Genomic DNA, 20,910 nt, shown 5'->3' on the forward strand with positions numbered 1-20,910 from the left:
AATTAAAGAAATTAAATTAAAATTAAAGATTATATTAAAAATGTTCGAATAAGCCAGATCATACTTTAAAACAAAAGACTGAACGAGATATTATTATTTAATAATTTTGAGAATAATAAGTTGAGAAATAAATATAAATTCTAAAAATATATATATCTGAAGTAATAACTTTATTTAAATATTTAACTCTCCTAATACAACTGCAATCCCCTCCAAGATATCGTTCTACGCATTATCCTACGTATTTAGATTTAGTAAGAAAATATCTTATCATTAACTATCACTATAATTATCCACTAATAAATCTTTCATTTCTTATCTTTATTATAATTATAATATAAAAATATCTAGTATTTATGGAAAGGCAGAGACTTAAGTAAATATAATATTAAAATTTCTTGCCCAAGTATTGAAATTTTATCAAATTTCAATTTTTATATTATCACAACGTCAAAAAACTCTTATGAAGTCACTTGAGTCAATTTAATTTTATAAGATGAATATTTAGTTTGGATAATTCATTAAAAAATGTAATTTTTATGCTAAATATATTATTTTTTATTGTAAATATGAGCATAGTTAATTCGTCTCACAAATAAAAATCCACGAGACCGTCTTACAAAAGACATTCTCAATAGAATTTATTTAAAGTAACACTATGGGATTTAATAATTTTAATTATATTTCTATACTTCCAGAAATGCTAGATACCATTATATTAAAATACACAAAAACTTTAGTGCATGTCAATTTTGTTAGAAGAATATTTTATTTGAGAACTCATGAAAAAATATTACTTTTTATGTCAAAATTATTATTTTTTAATGTAAATATGAACATAACGAACACTCTCACGAAAAAAATCTCTATGACCGCCTCGATTCGTGGTTAATTTAAGCATAAGATATTCTATTACTAAATTTAAATATGTAAAACAAATGGTAGAAAACTAGCTACGAATAACCTACCATCAGCAATTACGAGTCACAAAGACTCCAACACTAACCTTAAAACCTAAAACAAGCTGCCTCCCTCGTCTCTAAGGCACACACACCTCGGACACCAACGTTGTTAGCCACTCGAGGCACAGCTCAGGGTCAATACGACGTCGCATTCAAGATTCGATTATAACATCACTGGCCATACGAGACTAAACTTAAACTATGGGATCTAAAAGCTCCAGAATTGAGGATCAATATCTCTACCAGGTTTCGGAAGCTCGTGGGAAACCAACAGACACCTTCAGAGAGAGTTCCACAAACTTTTGAGATGGAAAAATAAATTGGAGGGGCAGTCGTGAAAGTTGGTTCAATCAACGAGGAATAAGAAGAAAGCAAGGCGAAGCTTTAGTCCAGAGGAAAAGGAACATCAGGGAATGAAAAGAAGTGGTCAATATACCATATATAATTTTACCAAGCTTGACACACGCCAGACTACATGAGCAATTCGGTATCTAGACAATGAACTTCTGGTTTGATCCAAAATTGACCTGTTACCATTCCGAACTGTTCCTTATACAATTATGCATATCGGCAACAAGTTCAACACCAATACAATCAATAATAAACAATTAGCAGATATTTGAGGCATCCCAGGGGATCGTAGGGTATAGTGAGCCCTTACAAAGAGGTGAGAGGTTCAATCCCTCTCCGCCTCTGTCACCCCATCTTTGAGTATGTCAGACAAGACTTGCACTTTATCTGATTAGCGTGGTTTGCTGACTACTGCGTTGACATTTGGTTTTAGCCGCTAAGAACGAAAGATAACTGTTGCGAGTTCCCATGTTTTTTAAAAAATAATAATAAACAGAGCATGGGATCATCTTACCCCAAGAACAAATAACCATATAAATATAAATTGACTAAAAAGATGCCATACTATCTTGAGGTGCCAAATACAATTTATCTAATAAACGTCTTTTCATCATAATGTTAAATGGCATCAAACAAGAAGAACGTCTCTCAATCATTTCTAAGCCAGATTTACAATTTACAAACTAATACGATAAAGACAACAATATCATTCCAAAGTTGTGTGTATGCTAAAAAGAAAACAATAAATTTCACCTCATTCGATAAAGACTTCAATCTCAATCTGCTTTCTGTACAGTTGTCTTAAATAAGAGGATATACATCTTGTGATCCATAGAAAAATACATAAATCCACCCACTGAATGAGTCACAAATGACCCAAAACCTGTCCCTACAATACAGTGCCAAGCTGGTCCATATGCCGCATCGAACTCCTGGAGATAACTATCTAATCAAGATTTTTTTTAATATAAAAAGCCCAATAATTTATCTCTACAAAATTAGTAATGATCAAATTCCCACAAAATATAACGATGAAAGTGATGATGGAATTACCTTTTTAAGGGTAAAAGCTAGAGTCTTGGAGGTGAACTTTTCTAAGCTATCATGAGACTTTCTTGCACAATTGACGGCATGAATTTGCATAAACGGAGGCATATCAACTGCCACGACTTTCACACCATTGCAAGAGAAGAAATCGGCCAACTCAATCTGAGAGCTGCAGAATGACTTTCTTCTCCCTCCATCACTGATTCTTGGAAATGATGACACAGAGGATCTCCTCCCTTCAAACCCTTCTTGCAATTTCTTAACTTGGTCACTCTCTAGACTTCTAGCCATCAATTGAGATGCCTTTTTCACATCACACTCTTTCAAAGACGACTTCTTGGGGTGTCTCTTCGATGGCTTCATTAATATATCATTCTCTTTCACGACAACTTTTGACATTGCAAAGTCATAACTCTCACGATGGGATTTTGACTTGGTCAAAGTGGTGCAAGATGTATGCGAAACCGGGGAAACGGTAAGGATTTTATCTTGGTAATGCGTGTCAGGTTGAGGAAGTGAGCCTACATTGGAGGGTTTTGTGGGATTGGGTGCAAGCTTCTTGTGGTTTGAATAGAGTCTGGAGAAGCGGAGGGATATGTTCTGGAGGGTAGATTGGGTGGTGGCGGCCGGTTCTGTTGTTGGGCAGGTGGTCATAGGGTGGTGCTTGGACTGGAGCTGGTGTAACGGAGAAGCGGATACGGCGGAAGTGGTGGAGGGTTTGGGTTTGGGGTGGATTTTGTGCGTGGGATCCATGGGTGTTGGGAGCTCTAGAGATGCTAAGATGCGGCTCGTGGAGGCGTATTGTGCCATTTTTCATGGATATAACAAGTCAAGGGGGGATGGGAAGGGTAATTTTATTATTTTTATTTTAAAAAATATTTTTTTATGGGTTATTTTGGTGGTATTAAGATAATGAGTAGGTCTTTTGTGAGACGGTCTCACGAATCTTTATCTGTGAGATGATCAATCTTACCGATATTCACAATAAAAGGTAAAGCATAAAAAGTAATATTTTTTCATGGATGACCTAAATAAGATATCTGTCTCACAAAATACAACATGTGAGACTGTTTCACACAAGTTTTTATTTAAGATAATTTAATCTTTGTTAAATAAACAAACAAACTATTTAGTATAAATTTTCATTTATCATCTAAAATAAATTACATTCTTTTTTTTAAATCCCCAAGTGGTTTCCTTCTCAAATTCCTATATCTACAATTTTATAGTCTCATTAAAAATTTTATAACAAAAAGATCATATAAAATGAGTTTGGTATTCTTTTTCTTTTGTTTATTATTTAATTTGGATATTTATAGAAATAGTTATGAATAGCAATTGAGGGGCATAATTGGTGACAATAATCGAACATCTTACATAACCAAATTCTGGTATTGCATTATGCCTATTTTGGATCAGACCAAACTTTTAACTAGGTGTCGTTCTAAAATGCGCCTGTAGTGGAGGAATGGCCAGTCAATTTATTGACCGTAGCATACGCCTTCCTGCAACCCATGTGGTACTGTCAGCAATAGTGTCAGTACCTTGATTTTCATGTCATAAATAACAATGGTTTTCTGTTGCTAAATTATCAACGAATATCACGTACCGAATAGTATTTAAATTTAATATTCATATTCATCATAGTTCTGAAAAAACGTGAAGCGTCCGAAACGCGAATGTCGTGACTCCAAGATTTTCAAGTTTAAACGAGATTAGCACGAGCTTAAGCGTCAAACAACATTTTTATCTTTAGTTGTAATTGTAATTATCCCTCAAATCCATAGTAAAAGATTAAAATAATACTAAATATGATAAATTTAAGACTCATTGATTTACTTAATTTCCCTCCACCACGCGCATCCACGACCCCGCCTGCCGATCGAAGGACCGCGCCCGCGGCCGCCCCACGACAGGCGACTAAAAGCCGGTGAACTCTGACGAACCCAATTACAACGGCTTTAAAAACCGCGCTAATAGCGCGGTTGTTGGTTTGAGAAAACGTCGCCGATCTAAAAAGATCGAGCGAATGTTTTCAAAAACGTCGCTATAACGTTTTCGTTAATCGTCGGAATATTCCGGAAACTTTCGGCATCTCACCCGCCGACCTTTTCAATACATTCGACGGCCGCGGCGCGCCACCACTGTCGCCGTCGCAGAGGAAGGAAATAAATCAAAATTATCCTATAAAATCTACCAACAATTATTTTACCATAGATAAATCCACCAGATAATTTCTTATCTTACTACTAATATTTTATCTATCCTTCAACAACGCAGCCTTGTAATGTATACACATAAAAGATAAATAATACATAATATGATAAATTCAAGGTATGTATTAATTTTTTGTAAAAACATAAAAAATTCAAAGTACAACTTTATTTTTGTTGCAACTAAAGATAAGTCACTGTTTAGGTTAAATTCGATAAAAATGAACGTTTGAAAAAGGTATTGACAATTAGGTAATAAAACGTTAATTAAATTTTTACGAAGTAATAATTGTTTATTGTATTTTATTTGAAGGTATGTTTTTATTTATGGAGGCAATTTCATTTTTGAGTTCAAATTTATTATTTTTACAAAAAAATAAAAATATTGATCTCTAAATTTATGCTCCCTCTAAAATGCTTTCTATTAAAAAAAATGATTACAATTGATTAAATTAATTGAATAAGAAAAATACTAGTCAATTACATAAAAAAGGAGAAATTATATAGAGACACGTTAAAGAAATATGGTATTACTTATGTTCCCCAATTATATAAGCATATTTTTTTCATACACATTAAAAAAGTGGTCGAAAATATCAATTATGCAAACTACTTTAAATTTTACCCTTATTTAATGAATGCTTATACAAATGATTTGTTCTTTTTCTAATAGTTAGCTAATTATAATATGACAAATTAAACATGAGTATATTTTAACATGCATACAAATCTATATATTTGAGATAATTCGGAAAAAAACGACATATATAATTAGATAAAAACTTGTGTGAGACGATCTCACGGGCGTATTTTGTGAGACGATATCTTATTTGGGTCTCGTATTTTGACAAAACTAATGCTAAGAATATTATTTTTTATTGTGAATATCGGTAAGGTTGATCCGTCTCCAGGGACGGAGCCACCCCAAAGGCTGGGGTGGGCTCCAGCCTAGTCTATTTTTTTGTGTCTGATTAGGAATATGGATTGAGTTTTCTTTCTTTGTTTTTTTAAAATTATAGCCTTGTATTTTTAATTTTTTGCCCAATTTTTAGCCCAATATTTATCCCATTTTCTGAGGGTTTTCTTTCACAGCCGTCCTCCCAAAATGAAAAAAAAAGAGGATGAAAGCTGCTAGTCTCCTACTGGTTGGAAATTTCACGTGAAGAAATTTTTAAATATTTGATTTATATTATTTAATGTTGTTTATCGACTCATTCAGCCCAGGATGAATTTTTTTCTGGCTACGTCTCTGCCCGTCTCACAGATAAAAACTCGTGAGACCGTCTCACAAGAGATATACTCATATAATTAAGAAGAATGGATTACATAAGGAGATGGTCATAGTATTTGAGACAGCCATTTTAATTAATTCTTTCATCGAATTTAATACTTTCTTCTTCAATCAACTTAAACTACCGTAAGACTGATTAATATATATTGCATGGTTTTATGAACGAGCAAGGCAATAATGGCGCCTCTCAATTGCTAAGATGCATGTGGAAGGCCTTGAAAAAGCCCTAACTAATCATATAAATAATAATTAGGATAACTCTATAGATTCCTATAAATATTTTCTATTTAAATTGTAAGACATTAACTTTTTTGTTTAGTACAAAAACAAAGGATTATTGTTTATAATATAAAATTTGGAAACAAAAAATTATTGGACGTAGGACGGTTGGCCTACTTGTCCTAATTGTTTGGCCAATAATGAGTTTCTCTCACATTAATCATTCTTATTAATATAATGTGCCTCAATTATTTTTAGGATTCAAAGAATGGAGACGACATTTCGTTGGTACGTATCGAAATTTGGGAGTTGACCAACCCAGCTGGTTCCTCATTATTCATAGCAATTGATTTTTTATTTGTTTTCTTATTTTGTTTTTCAGAGTTATTACACATATTTATTATATATTTATAATCGATTTTTGAATTTTTTTTGCATGTTTAATTTTGGGAAATCCAAAATGGTGCCAACCTGCTGATGGCTGTTGCGTTAAGTTGAGCTATAATCATCATTGAACAGCTGTTGTTGTTCAGTGAAGTATAAGATTCTTTTAGTTCACACATATAAGCGGCACTCTGCAAAAAATATAGAGACTACATATTTTGGTCAATGATAATAATTGGAAAATGGTGTGAAACTCATACTTAATTTATTTAATTTAAATAAATTAATGACGTGAATGGCAAATAGAAGTACGTCATATTGATGTAAACCTTATTGTTCATAGATTTGATGTGAAAAGGTTTTTTTTTTTTTTTTTTAAATTAAATTACATGAATTTGTCCACAACCAAAGCTAAGATGAATCTCACAAGCAAAAAGGGAGAAAATGAGGACAACTTGTGATATTTATAAGTTGCTCAAATAACAGTTCCAACTGGTCAAAAAATTTACATCGCAAACCTAAAAAAATGAGATTTTGCAGGATAATAGATTAACGTACCACTTCGTCTAATATAACAATATAAGTAAATCAGGAGAAAAATATTTAACAATCAACGGCCAAGTATACGAATTTAGAGTTCAGGACCAACCACCATGCTTCGTCTTTTACCAGTAAAGGAGTTGTCAGCTATCTTTGCCTTAAAAATGCAAGACTAGCCAAAGATAGGCCAACCTCTGGGAACTCATTGCTGCTATCATAGCAGCGTTTCAACAGAGTACTCATGTTCGAAACCAATATAACAGTCTGAAACTACAACCAACTTCATACCCTGCGACAACGTATTGACAACTATATTATCTTGTAAGCAAAAAATATTACAAGTAGAACGTCAGAACAAAACTAGAGATATGATCCTATCACAAGTTTGCCTGTTGTAATCCGGAAGTCCCGTTCTCTAAGACACTCCATTATTGGCGAGAAACAGGGGAAAGAAGATTGAAAGAAACATAACAAGGCATGGATGCAATATTTTCGATGGTACTCTTTTCCTTGAAAAGAAGAGTCGAAACATGAAATGAAGCTGCCAAAATCTAACCTGGAAGTCATTAACACGGAAAGGAACATCCATCCGTGTCTGCAAAACATTAGTGAAAGAAACTCTCTTCAACGCATACAGTTCAGAAGTAGAAGTATTTCCCAGGACCAACCACCATGCTTCGTCTTTTACCTGTAAAGGAGATGTCAGCTATCTTTGCCCTAAAAGTGCAAGACTAGCCAAAGACAAGCCAACCTTTGGGAAGCGAGGAGTAAAAGCCCTAGCTGAGTTCTTCTGGGGGTGTGTTTTCTCCAATCTTATGTTCAGACTATCGCAAGAATCGTCAGAACGTCGTCTCTGAACTTTTATCCGAGCTTGAATACGAGGAAACTGCTGCAGTTCCTGTGAATACAAGAGATATCATACATGAGACATAGATAAAAAGTAAAGGAAAGAATTTGAGTTTCAAACTTCAGTGTAGGTCCCATTACATCGCATTCTGTTGTTTATTGGGAAAATTCAAATTTTAGTACCTTTTACTTCTAATTACTAATCAAATACAAATACATCAATGGAGGCATGGACAAGTTTTGGAATACACCAAGCGAGAATGCACAAAAGATGAGATATAATTCTTCAAGGTCGTCCTAATACGTAGAACTGGCTAAATACACTTGATAGCTAACACTTCCTGTCCATATTTGGTTAGAGCAACAAACTTGAAAGATCCTAAAAGAAGATTCAAATTTGGATGCAAATCAGAACTTCCAACACAGACAATTTCATCAACTTACTCTAGCTTTTCATCAATAAATCATTGTGCGTCAATAAAAGCAGATGACTATTACTGCATAAGAAAATGAATCATCAAAATAGCATATGGGGATGGTTGGAGTCTTTATTTATTGTTATGCCTCATCCTACATAGCAGTTTGGCAGTAGAGTTCAACAACTATCAAACTCACAATATGCTTAATGTAAGCATAGTATCCTTGACTTCTAGTAGTAATATAAAAGTAAAGCCATAGATTAAAACCAAAACTATTATATCTACGCAATTCAAGGTTTGGTATCTTCCGCGGTTCACCATTAATATCAATTCATTTTAGTGGTGGGTCAATGCAGCTGGCTTCATGAAAGAGTTTGCACCTCCCAGCCCCATAACAACCATTAAAGACACGAGGCACTAAACATTTGGACCACTTCAGGAGTTAGCTTCCACTAAACAAACGATTATATTGACAAGGCTCTACAACTCTCTGTATTATTTATGAATTACAATAATCTAAACGGCTTTATTTTCCACAATTCAGATTTTATTTTGTGCATCGTAGATTTTTAAACTAGCACAATTGTTTCATGAGAAATAAAAACAGTTAATTTGGAAAAGCTGCATGACACCCAATTAACATTAAAATTATTATAGTCCGCTCAAATGCTTTTCTAGGGGAAAAAAACCTCACCTCATGTAACTTTGAGGCAATTGCACTTCCAGTGAGATTTTGAAAATTTGCTTTGGGAAGATACAACAATTGCAGGACATTTAAGATTCCTCTCTGGCTCAATGTAGTAATAAGATCATCAGTCATGCATGGTAACATCCACAGGGGAGAATCTGTGTCAAACCATAGTCCCTGCAGATACAGCACATCATAACTTCATCCACCAAAAATAGATGTAAAAATTATAAAGTAACATATCATCAATTCTCCAAGCTTAAATAACATTCCGCACACCCAGAAACTGGATAAAGTCAAGACAAATAACATAGAATCTCTTAAAATTGGCCCATTCTGATCAGCTTGCTTAAAGAAGAAATCAGTTATCTATTGAACTAACTACTCATTCAGGAGGAGGCACAGATGGTGAAAGTTTAACAAATGGATGATATTCATCAGCAATTACTCGCAAACAAATCAAATAGAAAACACGTAGCCAAGACACCATGATATCAAACTAAAATTCACCAATACCGAGTTGGCGAAAAGAGGTCTGAAGACCATATTATCAACTTGAGATTAAAATAACAAAAGAACAAGTGCCAGACAGCAACAGCTAATTATCCTGAAACACATGTTAATTACGAAGAGACATTCCTACACATCAAACTGTTACTAGTATAAGATTTAGATGCAGAAAAGAAAGCTAAACTAGGGACGTTTCAGGTCAACGGCTAAATATTTGTGATAGAAATATACATTACCTGCATGACCATTTGCAAAAGACGCATACAAGTCATGGTACTAGAGAACCATCCACTGTTAGCACACAGATCTATCATCGCCTGAATGATACGAATACACTGATCTAGCACTGACTTCAAGTCTGTTACATAGTCGGTGACAGGTAGTTCAACTCGGGAAAAATGAGCCTACATCCCATTTAAAAGCATGTCAAGATGATAAAATTCCAAACAAACATAGATAAAGTATAAGAATCTCATTATTCTATGATGGGCCGACAAGTTGAAAACCTTTAATTTTCAAATCCAACAGGAAAAAGAGTGTCAATGGTGACAAGGATCGTTCTAACCTGGAAAAGAAGATTTGCTTTAACATGTGGATCATCGAGAAGATTTTGATCGACCATGAATCGAACTTTGTTGGACAAGTCGGCATTGTGATTTTCCTACAGAACGATCACAATTAGACAATCAAGATTGCAGATAAAATATCAAAAAACTTCTCCCAGCCTCCTTTATTCAAAAGTTATTTGCAGTATCATGTGTCAAACAACTAGCAACAAAATCCAAATCGATCAGGTGTGCTGACACTAACATAGATTACCTAACAAATAAACACATAAATAGCTCATATAATAAAGATGGAAGCAAAACAAAAAAAAAAAAACTGGAAAGAAGTTCAACAAGCAGATCAACTAGTGATAATGAATTTTTTGTGAACATTAGAAATCATTGCTTCATCATTCCAATTGCATCAACAAATTAAACTTACTTCATTATGGCGCACAGGAAGCTCATCATATTCAGAAGCACCAGCTAATATGTGGAGGAAAACCTAAAAGCAATAACGTTTAGTATAAAATGACGTACTGTGGGAGTAAGGAGAAATCAATACTCTCTTGGAAATCGAACTTACTTCAAGCGATGTGTCTGCACCTATATTTGAAGCAAACATTGATACAGTCGTGTATTTAAGATAATACTGAGATGCAATTGACCCCAACATCAGCGGCTCAACCTTGTCTTCATCAATCTTGATGCAACCACTGTCTTCAAGATCCTCAAATGTGTTCAGCATTAACCTGTTACAAGTATATTGATCAGAGATGGCATTACCAATAGGGACAAACAGATTCTCACATAAATGATTCTAAGTGAGTGTTTGCAACCTCCAAAAAGAAGTAATTATGGATTTTTCCTTCAAAAAATTATGATGAGAAAATTCATAATCACTTCTTTTTTTTGGTTGCAATGCTCCGTAAATCACTGTTGTGCTACCTTGACAAGTAAGAACTTAAAGTTCCAGAATCTGTATCCTCTAACCCATAATAAGCTGGATTAACCCCCTATTGAAAGAAATAAAACCATTAGCAAAAAAGAAAACCCGTGCAATCAGTTCAATTCAACTACTGATAAGCTGGGTCAACCCCCTGTTGAAAGAGAAATAAAATCATTAGCCAAAAGAAAACCTGCACAATAAGTTTATTCAAATGTTTAGAATGCATCGTTAACCAAATTATAAATACATGTTATGATGTATTTACTCAGCAATTACATCTTAGACATGCACATAGTTATTAAAACCGTGTACCTGGCTGCGTCTAGGTGACAAGCCCAGCCAGGTGCACCCATTGTGCCTCGGTTATTACCCAGGCACAGCACTAGAAACAAGCGCGCTTAAAGCGTGCGCCTCGGCCTAGATACAAGGCATCCGAGAGGCGCAAAAACGTGCGCTTTAAAGAAGTGAGCCGATATTTTGTAAGTAATTAAATTAACTCGAGCCCAACCAATTGTGAATCTCAGTTAGCAAAGCTTATGCCTATTTAATGATAAAAGAACATGTTGTCACTCATTTATGCAAAAGACTATTTTATCACAAAGTTCAGAAATTTTCTATGCAAACTTTTACTGTCATTTTCCCTAATGAAAAAGAATTTGATGATTTAGATGATACTGTAACCCTCTATGCAAAATTTTTCTCTAATTTATTCTACATTCATGACTCACCATGGTTTTGGAAGAAGAAGAAGACGATGATATAGTTGAGGAAGATGAATTTAATGATTTAAATATTTGAAGTTTTTTTCTTAATATACTATGAATTGTTGACTTACTAATGAATTTTAGATGATTAAAGTTTTTTCTGGTTATGATTTACGTTACATTATCTATTAATGAATTTTTATTTTTAATTTTTGCTATCTTTGTAAAAAATATTTAATATTATAGATTTATGGTATAAATCCCATTATATATATTGAATTTTAAAATTTATGTCAAATGCACTTTATTTCGATACAGCGTGCGTTTTGCCTTGCGCTTTGCGCTTCAGGCTCCAGGGTACCCCTAAATAACTATGGACGTGCATCAGACAATGTAAAGCAGTATAGAAGATACAACTCATTAAAGTCCATGCAAATAGTGATTGAAGGTAGATTTATTTTCCTCGCACAATACATAAAATTAATACAAATTGGAGTCATGCTGCATGCACCTAGGACAAAACTTCTTCCCATGACAAAAAGGTCATCACTGTTAACAGTGTTGAAAAATTGTGTTCTTAGAAACTATTAAAAGATGCACACGCGTTGCATGTGTTATTATCATTTTTAATTTGATCAGATAATACTAAACAATTAAAACAAAATTATTTTCAATTTAAAAGAGTTGTTCGATTTAAAATGGAAGTTTTGTTTATATTTTTTTCTATGTAAAACATAGAGTGACTTTGATGAAGTTTTTAGTAGAGTAAGGGATAATTATGGAACTAAATATTTTGGTGTCCTCTAGTCTAAGATAGTTACTTTAAAGGCCTCATACTTAATAACATAGTATAGATGTGCGGAGCATATCTTTTATATATGAAGACTACATCTATAAACATAGAAGCAGCAAACTAGATACTCCTGAAATTTACATATATCTTGTACTAAGCATCATTAGTACAACAAATGATATTTGTCTCTGAATTTTTTCAGTCAACCATGGGTGCCACCTCGTCATATGATTTAGCTATTTTAAATATTAATATAATACCAGTTTTTAAGGTACCAGTGCATTCACCATGGTTTGTTGTTCTATTGCTTTATGATAAATCTGATTAGCGTAAAATATATGTTTGGATTTATATGACAACATACATCCTTCATGTAAAATTATAAATGATGGCAATATATTATTAAAATAAATGATTTTTAAGAAACAAGATTCAAGACACCTGCAGAAAACAAGATTAGAAGTAAATGCTGACATAGAGCCTGCTGGAATGAATGCACAGTAAATATCCAGGCTAGTCATACAGGACAAATTAATGGCTGAAAACCAATAAGACAAGACAGCACCCGAGTGAAAAATAAATATTGTGGCAAGTTAACTGCAATCATACCAGTCTGCGGAACAAATAGGTCCATGTAAGATAATGTACTGCATCCTCTTTGTGACAAATTGTTCCAGAAACGATCTCAGCATTGATGTGATCATGCAACTGCTCTCTCAGACTGCTTTCAACTGGAAATGGTTCGTAGAGAAACTGGGACGATATTTTGGGGGATGAGAGGAGTGTACATTTTAATTCTTGAAAATAATCCATCTAAATATATGCATAAAATAATCCTATTCATGCACACCTTTTTGTAGAAGCTCTTTTTAGGTTCATGAACCAGAATAACCGCCTTCCCATGTTGATCGTACTGAGGCCGACCTGCTCGACCCATCATTTGTAAAATATCTGTTATTGGAAAATCAACATATCTCTTTACTTTTGCATCAAAATATTCTGTTCCCTGAATTTTGAAAACAGAAATTGAATTAGTTGAAAAATTGTTGGACGTATAAAATGGCAAGAGTAGGTCTGTTATTGTGGGCTGTGGATGAACCAAACAGGATACCAGTAAAATTTTAACGTTTGATAAAAGCTGAAGCAAACTGTACAGAAGTTTCAACTGACCTTTATAACAACTAAATGAGCTGGAAGGTTCACACCCCATGCTAATGTACTGGTGCAAACCAACACCTGGAGAATATTGGAGATGAGAAAATGACATCAAAAAGTTGGGCCAAATAATTATAGGACTTCAAATGATTGTTTCCTCCCATGCACGGAAATCTATGCGTAGGTGAGAAATACTTGCCTGAATTTTGTTGTTTGCAAAAAGTTCCTCAACAAGAGATCTGTCTTTATCATTCAGCCCAGCATGGTGCAACCCAATGCCAAACTGCAGAGTATGCCTGAGATTCTGATCAGCAACTTGAGAAAGTATCATCTGAAGTGCTTCTTCAGGTATAGCCAGGAACTGTCTTGGGCGCTCATCTGAAGCTGCAAACTTCAATTAGAGAAAAGCATAATAAATTAAGTTGCTTCAATGAGTACATAAATTCGACATAACAATAATCCTAACCTGAATAAGGTCAAGTGCAGTCAGTCTTGTCTGGCGACGTGATGAAACAAATATAAGAACTGGTTTTATGGGTGAATGTGTACATATAGCAGCATATGTGGGCTTATTCATGCTATTCATTCTTGGACAGTAATACTTCCCAGGATATCCCTGATGAATAAAGTCAAAGCATATTATAATCACAGAAATTAATCCAGTCATCCCTTGTCACTTATCCATTCTACAAGTAATGAACAATTTAAAAAACCTCCAACCATTGGTCAAACTAATACCTAAAACTGAAATATAAGGAAAATTATTTAATTTAACACAACCCGCATTTGAGAATAAGGAGAGACCATTTTCTGTATCTACACCCCCTTCAATTACTGGAAATTGATCTACTCAATCAATAGAAATGACCTCTGATTTGTATGATATGTAAATGAGGAATCAACTTATCATATTTAGTTGCCACTACACAATCTTTTCAAATAAAAATGCATCAACTTAGGTATTTTTTATGTGAATGGTAGTAAATAACAAATGCAGGAGAAATCTTCACGAGGCTCAAACATATTTTACTAGTCATACAAACTTGCTAACTCTTAATTAAAAATATCTTCCAATTCAGGGTTGCAACGTGGACAACGAAGCTCACAAACTTCAATCATTTTTCTATTTCAGATGTGGTTAGGGATTGGAAATTTGTATTGTCTTGATGATAGTGTCCTATTTACTTTCAATCCGTGGATTATTCATCCGATTTCTCTGTAACACAATCGTTATTATTATTGTTTCTTATAAAAAAAAAAAAATAGATCGGCTCATGGTCCTCAAGTAAATTAAATAAATAATTTGTAGGCTAACAGTAAGGACAAATACAATATACGAAGATAATCTCACACTTATAGTTGCAGATAAGCAAGTTTATATCAACTCGAATACAACAAAACAGTAAGGATTGTAAATCCTCTTCAGAAACTTCAGCAGCAGTTGCCAGCTTTTTATATTAAGAACACGTTGGGAGAGGGGAGGCATTACCTGTATATGAACTTCAAGAGGAACAGGTCTAACACTAGGCTTAAAATTGAAAAGACCATTTTCTTCAACACCCAGCCAATCAGCTAAATCACTGAATCAATAATAAAAACAAAAGAACATTAATAAAATGACAGAATAGGAAAGCAGAGTATCAATATGAATGTTACGAGATCATGTTTCAAGACTACAGGGTTCAGTTCAACACTTCAACTTATATTTATGTGAACTCCTTGAGAATGCCATTTGTGATGCAACCAAATACCTGACAAAAAAGAAAGTGCCCTCTAGCAAATCCCTAAGAAGAATGACAGAAGCCAATCTAATATAATTTCTTCATTGCACATAAATTCCCCTGCTGAACCAGTCCGAACTTTTGTTTGGTGAAAGGAACGTCACTTGAAAGAATTTATATAGGTATACCCAACCTTCACTTATGTCTAAAAAAATTTCATGAGGAATATATTTACCATGATAACCCAATTTTAGTCTAGCAAAGACATCATATGGTCCAAACATAATACACAGACGGCGAGGCCTCGATAGCATAGTTGTCAATCGCGCGTAACGCCCCATAGCGTAAAGCTTGCTTGTGGCTATAGCGCATAACTAATAGCATAGCGAGGGTTTTTTGAAAGTAAAGCTCCAGAAGTATATAAATATAATATATAGCATATGCTAACATCAATTCAATTGTTCATGCTTAAATAATTAATATATAAGTTCAAAGCATATAAAACCTTAATTCTAAAACTAGAAAAACATAATCTAAAATTCATCTTCATCTTCTTCATCAAGATCGAGATCATCTTCTTCATTTGAAATTGCATAGCACTCGGCATCATTCATTTCTTCACTTTCTTCATCAAAGTCGAATTCATCCTCTTCATCTACAAGATTAAGTGTAGTAAATGTTCATACTTACTTTTTCTCTCTAGACTTAGATGTTGCCGTCTTCAAGCTTCTGTAAGTGTAGATGTGGCTTTTGAGCTTCCTCTAGGTGTAGATGTGTAGGTGTTCCTATTTACAGGCTACAACGTGAGGTAAGTCCCGCGGCCAACAACCCAATATCAGGCGAGCCACAAGCAACAAAAGAGGAGAAGCAGTGGAGAATGATAGGGTTTACGTAAGGGTTGATTGGGAGAAATGTAGAAGATTGAATTAGAAAAGGATAAGAAGGGTTGATTTCATATATTATCGAGCCTAAAAATTGTGCAAAACGGGCCTAAAAAAATTATGCATTATTTTAAAAAAATGTCCTACAGCTTTCTTTCCTATAGCGACGTTATCGCCTCAAATGCTATCGCATTGATAGTGACGATAGCACTCGCTACCTCGAACTGTAGTGCGCGTAGCACCCTGTAACCACGGGACTTCGCTTCACCTCGCTACCTGCAACAACGAGTGCTGACAACTATGCTCGATAGCATTATTGGTAAAAAAAAAAAAAACCTTCAGAAACCAACCTAAATTCACAATTGAGCAAGTATCAGAATTATTTTTTATTACAAAGGAATAAATCTACCATAATAATATTAACTTAATATTTGCTGGAGCATGGGAATCATATGGTCCAGGCATAATACAAATATGTCGAAGCCTTGATAACGCAATTGGACAAGATCTGAACGGCAGCAACAAAGGATCGCAAAGAGTGCAAACAGCATGGACCTCAACAACCAGAAGAGTGCAAACAGCAATGCTTGATGGTCACAACAGTATCAACACCAATATATCAACAAAAAAAAATTCACATTGAAAATGGTACATAAATATTATCAATATCCAAAAAATACCTGCAAAAGCAGTGATTATCAGTTTCAACAGCCAAAAAAAAAGCTGTGATTACAGCTGCGATCTCATCATAATAGTTATGAACCAATTTTTACACGCATTTAGAAACAAAGGTTAAAATCGTTCCATTTAAACTTCTCTTTTTTCTCTCTCATTTCTTTCTCTAAGTTGGAACTTACTTGGTCAACACAATAAAAGGTAAAGAGCCTGACCGAGCATAATTGATCATCAATAAACTGGTGGCTGTCGATGAAAGTGCAATTTTTATTATATACTCAACCAACACAGATGGTGCAACCAAGTGGTAATAACACTGGTCTTCTCCGAAGCAGAGAAAATTACACGATGGGAACAACGGTGCGCTGAACTATGGAGAAAGAGAATGCATGACACAACAACGGAGTCAACAAAGCATGATAGGAATTAGAAAACTCCAAAAGTGATAGCAACACATGTGACAACATCAATGAGCAGTAAAAAGAAAAAAATGAATACGAAGGTTTGAGTTTAAGACAAAGGAACAGATGAAATCTAACATATAGCAGATAATTTTGAGATAGAAACTGAACAATAAAATGGTGAGAGTTCCACAAGAAACCACTGTTGTGGACCGTATGGCAAAGAATCAGCCAGGTGCAAAGGTATCAATGGTAAATGTTTAATCTAGATTGCGAGTTGCAATGATAACAAAAGCTTATGATGCTTCACCAGGGAAGACAATATAGAATACTGCAGCCAAATGATGACAACTTACTGCGCCAGCGAAGAAAAAAGACCAACTATGAAAATAAAACTGTTAGAACAGGCCACGAAGACAAAGGCGATGAAGAGATCACTAAAGTGGTTGTTGGGATCAAGATACCAGATTGAAATTAATATGATTTTGGATGTGCAGTATTTATTAACCACTCATATAGGGTATTTCTCCAAATGATATGATATATTGTTTACCAAACTACCTCGAACTCCAACCACTTTTTTTTTTTGATAAGAAACAATATAATATTATTAAAACTAAATAGTGTTTCTTTTACATGAAGTGGACTAGTGGTCCACCACCAAGAAAGATAAAATAATGCAACTAGTGATAAACATAACTCCAGTCTCTTAAAAGATCAAGTATGGATAAACTCTGAAATACTTTAATATTTCCAATCCAGTTTGTTATCCTAATCTTGATTTTTTCCCAACACTCTTCTGCGCTGTCTTCCAAATCTTTAAAGATTCTTTTGTTTCTCTCTAACCAAATACCCCAACAAATGCCATGAGTCACCACCCTCCAAAAAATTCTTCCTCTTTTGCCGACCCACTGTCCAAGATCCGAAGTAAACAAATCTTGTGTTGTTTTTGGTATGACCCAGCCCAATTTCAGTTCATCCAAAGCCCTAGACCACAATTCATTAGCAAGCTTACAATGAATGAGCATGTGATCTTGCGTTTCCAAATCATTACGACACAACACGCACCAACTGGGAGAGATAGCACATTTAGGCCATCTCTTTTGTATCAGCTCGGATGTAGGTAATTTTCCAAGGATTGCCGTCCACGAGAATATTTGAATCTTTGAAGGAATAGGAGTTTTCCAAATGATATGGTAAAATTCGAAATTTTGGACACAAATATTCGCTGAGAAGAATGAATGGAAAAAAGACTTGACTGTGAACTTCCCCGACGGGTCCCCTTCCCACACTCGAAAATCATCGACCCCTTTGACCAATTAACCCTATCCAAAATGCTCAAAAACGAAGACAACTGAACGACCTCCTCCTCTCTGAGAGATCTACGAAAATGCAAATACCAAGAATACTCATGTGACAGTATCGAAAGCAGCAAAAAAAGAAATAGGCAAGTTACAAACGAACTCCAACCACTTTCCTCAACCATACAACACAAAAAGCACTATCATAAGGCCACTAATGTTGGAACATCATAAGTCCTTCCTCGCAATATCCAGAAGCAGCGATAGTTTTTACCATCACCATCAAATCCATTAAGTAGAAACAATTAGATTTTTCATGATCACCATCATGATTCTCAACCATAAAACAAAGACAATGCCCCCCAAACTAAAGGACACTAGCCCTCCAACATAATCTTCGCGTTGTTTAAAAAAAACGTGAAATTATATGCTATTTGTTTCGGCTATCCTCCCTTCGAGTTTCAGCAAATGTCTCAAGAATGGCGGGAATATTTTCTAACCGAACAATCTAACTCTAACTTCATTGGATCTACATTCAATCATTTGGTACCAAACACCGGGGGCATGTTTTCTACATCAGAATCCAATTTGAAGCCATCATGCTTTTGGCAGTTTGGCAAAACAGATCTTCTACAGCTTGGTTCCATTGAATTGATGAACCAAGCCATTAGCCTAGCGTTCTTTGATTCCAAAGGCCCATAGCTCTGAATTCTCTGGGTTCCAACTTCCAACCATTTTTATTCCTGAAATTTCTCTCTTTTTTATTATGTTGAATGATTTGAGGCACCAGAAACGGCGTCTCTGATACCATGAAACAAGAGTACATAGGATAAAATGAGGTCTCATTATACTTCAACTCGATGATACAATGATTTATACAGAGGACTGGCCTAATCAAATCTGGTTAAAAGGAATAAAATCAACAACTCTAAGCAAAATCTATCAAACGAAAAATTGTAACATTCGACAAACATTCATCACCGTGATCGGGTTATTTTTTCAGCGCTCATCGTAAAAGAATGTGTTATTGAAGTGAGGTGGCTGAAAGATGCGTTACGAGTATGTGAAAAACGACAAGAATTTTTTAAAAAATGTAGAGAATAAGTAAAGAAAGAAAGTAAATCATAAGGCAGATGTTACATACAAGACAAAAGAATATGTAAAACATATGAATACAAACCATCATATACGTCTAAAATTTCAGTAGCTGATAATTGATTTCAGCAGTAAAAAAAAAACAGATGAAGAAAGCAATGGAGAAGTAAATCGATAAGAAAATTATTAGGAAGAACGGAAAAAAACAGGAATTTAATATAAGAGTGAGGAAGTTGTCGACAAAGGCATGGCTTATGCACCTTGTGCCTGCGAATAATGCAAAGGCACACACAACGTAGAAGGCAGGCAACATCCTTGCAAGGGGGCCAGGATTGTTCATTGAGGCACGTACGACCGAAAAGCACACCTTAATAGCTATGTTAGTTTTGTTTTTCAAATGTTGCGGAACAAATGGGAATGGAAGGGACCTACGCATTCTATAGGACGTGCTAGACGGTGGCTGTCAGTGGCTTAGCAGTGATACTTTTAAAGAACAAGCCGGTCAAATTGATATGTTGTTTTTTAATCTGTAACTCTGTAGATCACAGTGGATAAAATAAAAGCAAGTGATGTTAAAGATGCATGCCACTGGATTGCATAGTCTCTAACAAATTTTAAAAAAATGCATATATATGCTCAAGGAACACTGCCAAAAATAAAATCGTAATGGAAATTAAATGGTTAATGAATAACATCGCACACATAGAAAAAGAAAACAAGTAAACTTAGAGCATGGAAATCTTACTGTGCATTTGCCAATGCTGTTGAAAGGCCAACAAATCGAACCGGACGATCTGTCTGTGATGATATATATCTCATCCGGGAGACAATAACCTGTTAGGAGAAATACTGGTCACGTGACTTCAGCATGCTACAAGAAATTGGTGTGAACATCTTAAAAAGGCAGAATATAAATCTATATATTCAGATATAGGGAGAAAAATCACCTTGGAAACCTATACACTTAAATACAAAGACAAAAATCCCCCCACCCCCCCTGTGATTTCTGGTTTCAGCGTGCTACAAGAAATTACCTTGAAGTTTTCACATTGTGTATAGGTTTGTGCATCTCAAAATAAAAGATCTTCAGTTTTACAAATATAATTGAACCTTTTACTTAGTTGTGGTCATGTTCCACAACCTCAATAAGAAGATAAAAAAGTAAGCTATGTTAACTGCTTTTAACATCATTATTTCAACTCCCACAAGTACTAATGATA

At 34.6% G+C, this 20,910-nt stretch overlaps 2 protein-coding genes across 2 annotated transcripts in view; both read right to left on the bottom strand.

Moving 5' to 3' along the window:
* Window positions 1-1,900: 1,900 nt before the first annotated feature.
* Window positions 1,901-3,185, bottom strand: LOC140810677 (uncharacterized). Its single transcript, XM_073168547.1, has 2 exons — window positions 2,367-3,185; window positions 1,901-2,245 (listed from the first exon to the last, which is right to left on the bottom strand). Exons 1-2 carry the CDS (start codon window positions 3,168-3,170, stop codon window positions 2,090-2,092), a joined length of 960 nt encoding a protein of 319 aa, XP_073024648.1. The 5' UTR covers window positions 3,171-3,185; the 3' UTR covers window positions 1,901-2,089.
* Window positions 3,186-6,907: 3,722 nt separating this feature from the next.
* LOC140808998 (DExH-box ATP-dependent RNA helicase DExH14) overlaps window positions 6,908-20,910 on the bottom strand; it is a 40,770-nt gene continuing 26,767 nt past the window's right edge. The window contains exons 34-49 of the mRNA XM_073166428.1: window positions 20,436-20,524; window positions 15,106-15,196; window positions 14,083-14,232; window positions 13,816-14,007; window positions 13,632-13,697; window positions 13,312-13,467; window positions 13,071-13,214; window positions 10,964-11,031; window positions 10,602-10,767; window positions 10,458-10,520; window positions 10,036-10,131; window positions 9,707-9,874; window positions 8,967-9,137; window positions 7,759-7,905; window positions 7,564-7,695; window positions 6,908-7,296 (exon numbers count right to left, since the gene is read on the bottom strand). Coding sequence (XP_073022529.1) covers window positions 7,222-7,296; window positions 7,564-7,695; window positions 7,759-7,905; window positions 8,967-9,137; window positions 9,707-9,874; window positions 10,036-10,131; window positions 10,458-10,520; window positions 10,602-10,767; window positions 10,964-11,031; window positions 13,071-13,214; window positions 13,312-13,467; window positions 13,632-13,697; window positions 13,816-14,007; window positions 14,083-14,232; window positions 15,106-15,196; window positions 20,436-20,524 — 1,974 coding nt within the window. The 3' untranslated portion in view covers window positions 6,908-7,221. The remainder of the gene's footprint in view (window positions 7,297-7,563; window positions 7,696-7,758; window positions 7,906-8,966; window positions 9,138-9,706; window positions 9,875-10,035; window positions 10,132-10,457; window positions 10,521-10,601; window positions 10,768-10,963; window positions 11,032-13,070; window positions 13,215-13,311; window positions 13,468-13,631; window positions 13,698-13,815; window positions 14,008-14,082; window positions 14,233-15,105; window positions 15,197-20,435; window positions 20,525-20,910) is intronic.

The sequence above is a fragment of the Primulina eburnea genome, chromosome 13, assembly GCF_022965805.1.
Source record: "Primulina eburnea isolate SZY01 chromosome 13, ASM2296580v1, whole genome shotgun sequence".
NCBI classification, from domain to species: domain Eukaryota; kingdom Viridiplantae; phylum Streptophyta; class Magnoliopsida; order Lamiales; family Gesneriaceae; genus Primulina; species Primulina eburnea.

Coding starts and splice junctions, on each gene's coding strand:
- LOC140810677 (XM_073168547.1), bottom strand. CDS start 3,170: ATGGCACAATACGCCTCCACGAGCCGCATCTTAGCATCTCTAGAGCTC. Junction 2,246..2,366: donor TAGCTTTTACCCTTAAAAAG/GTAATTCCATCA, acceptor AGTTATCTCCAG/GAGTTCGATGCGGCATATGG.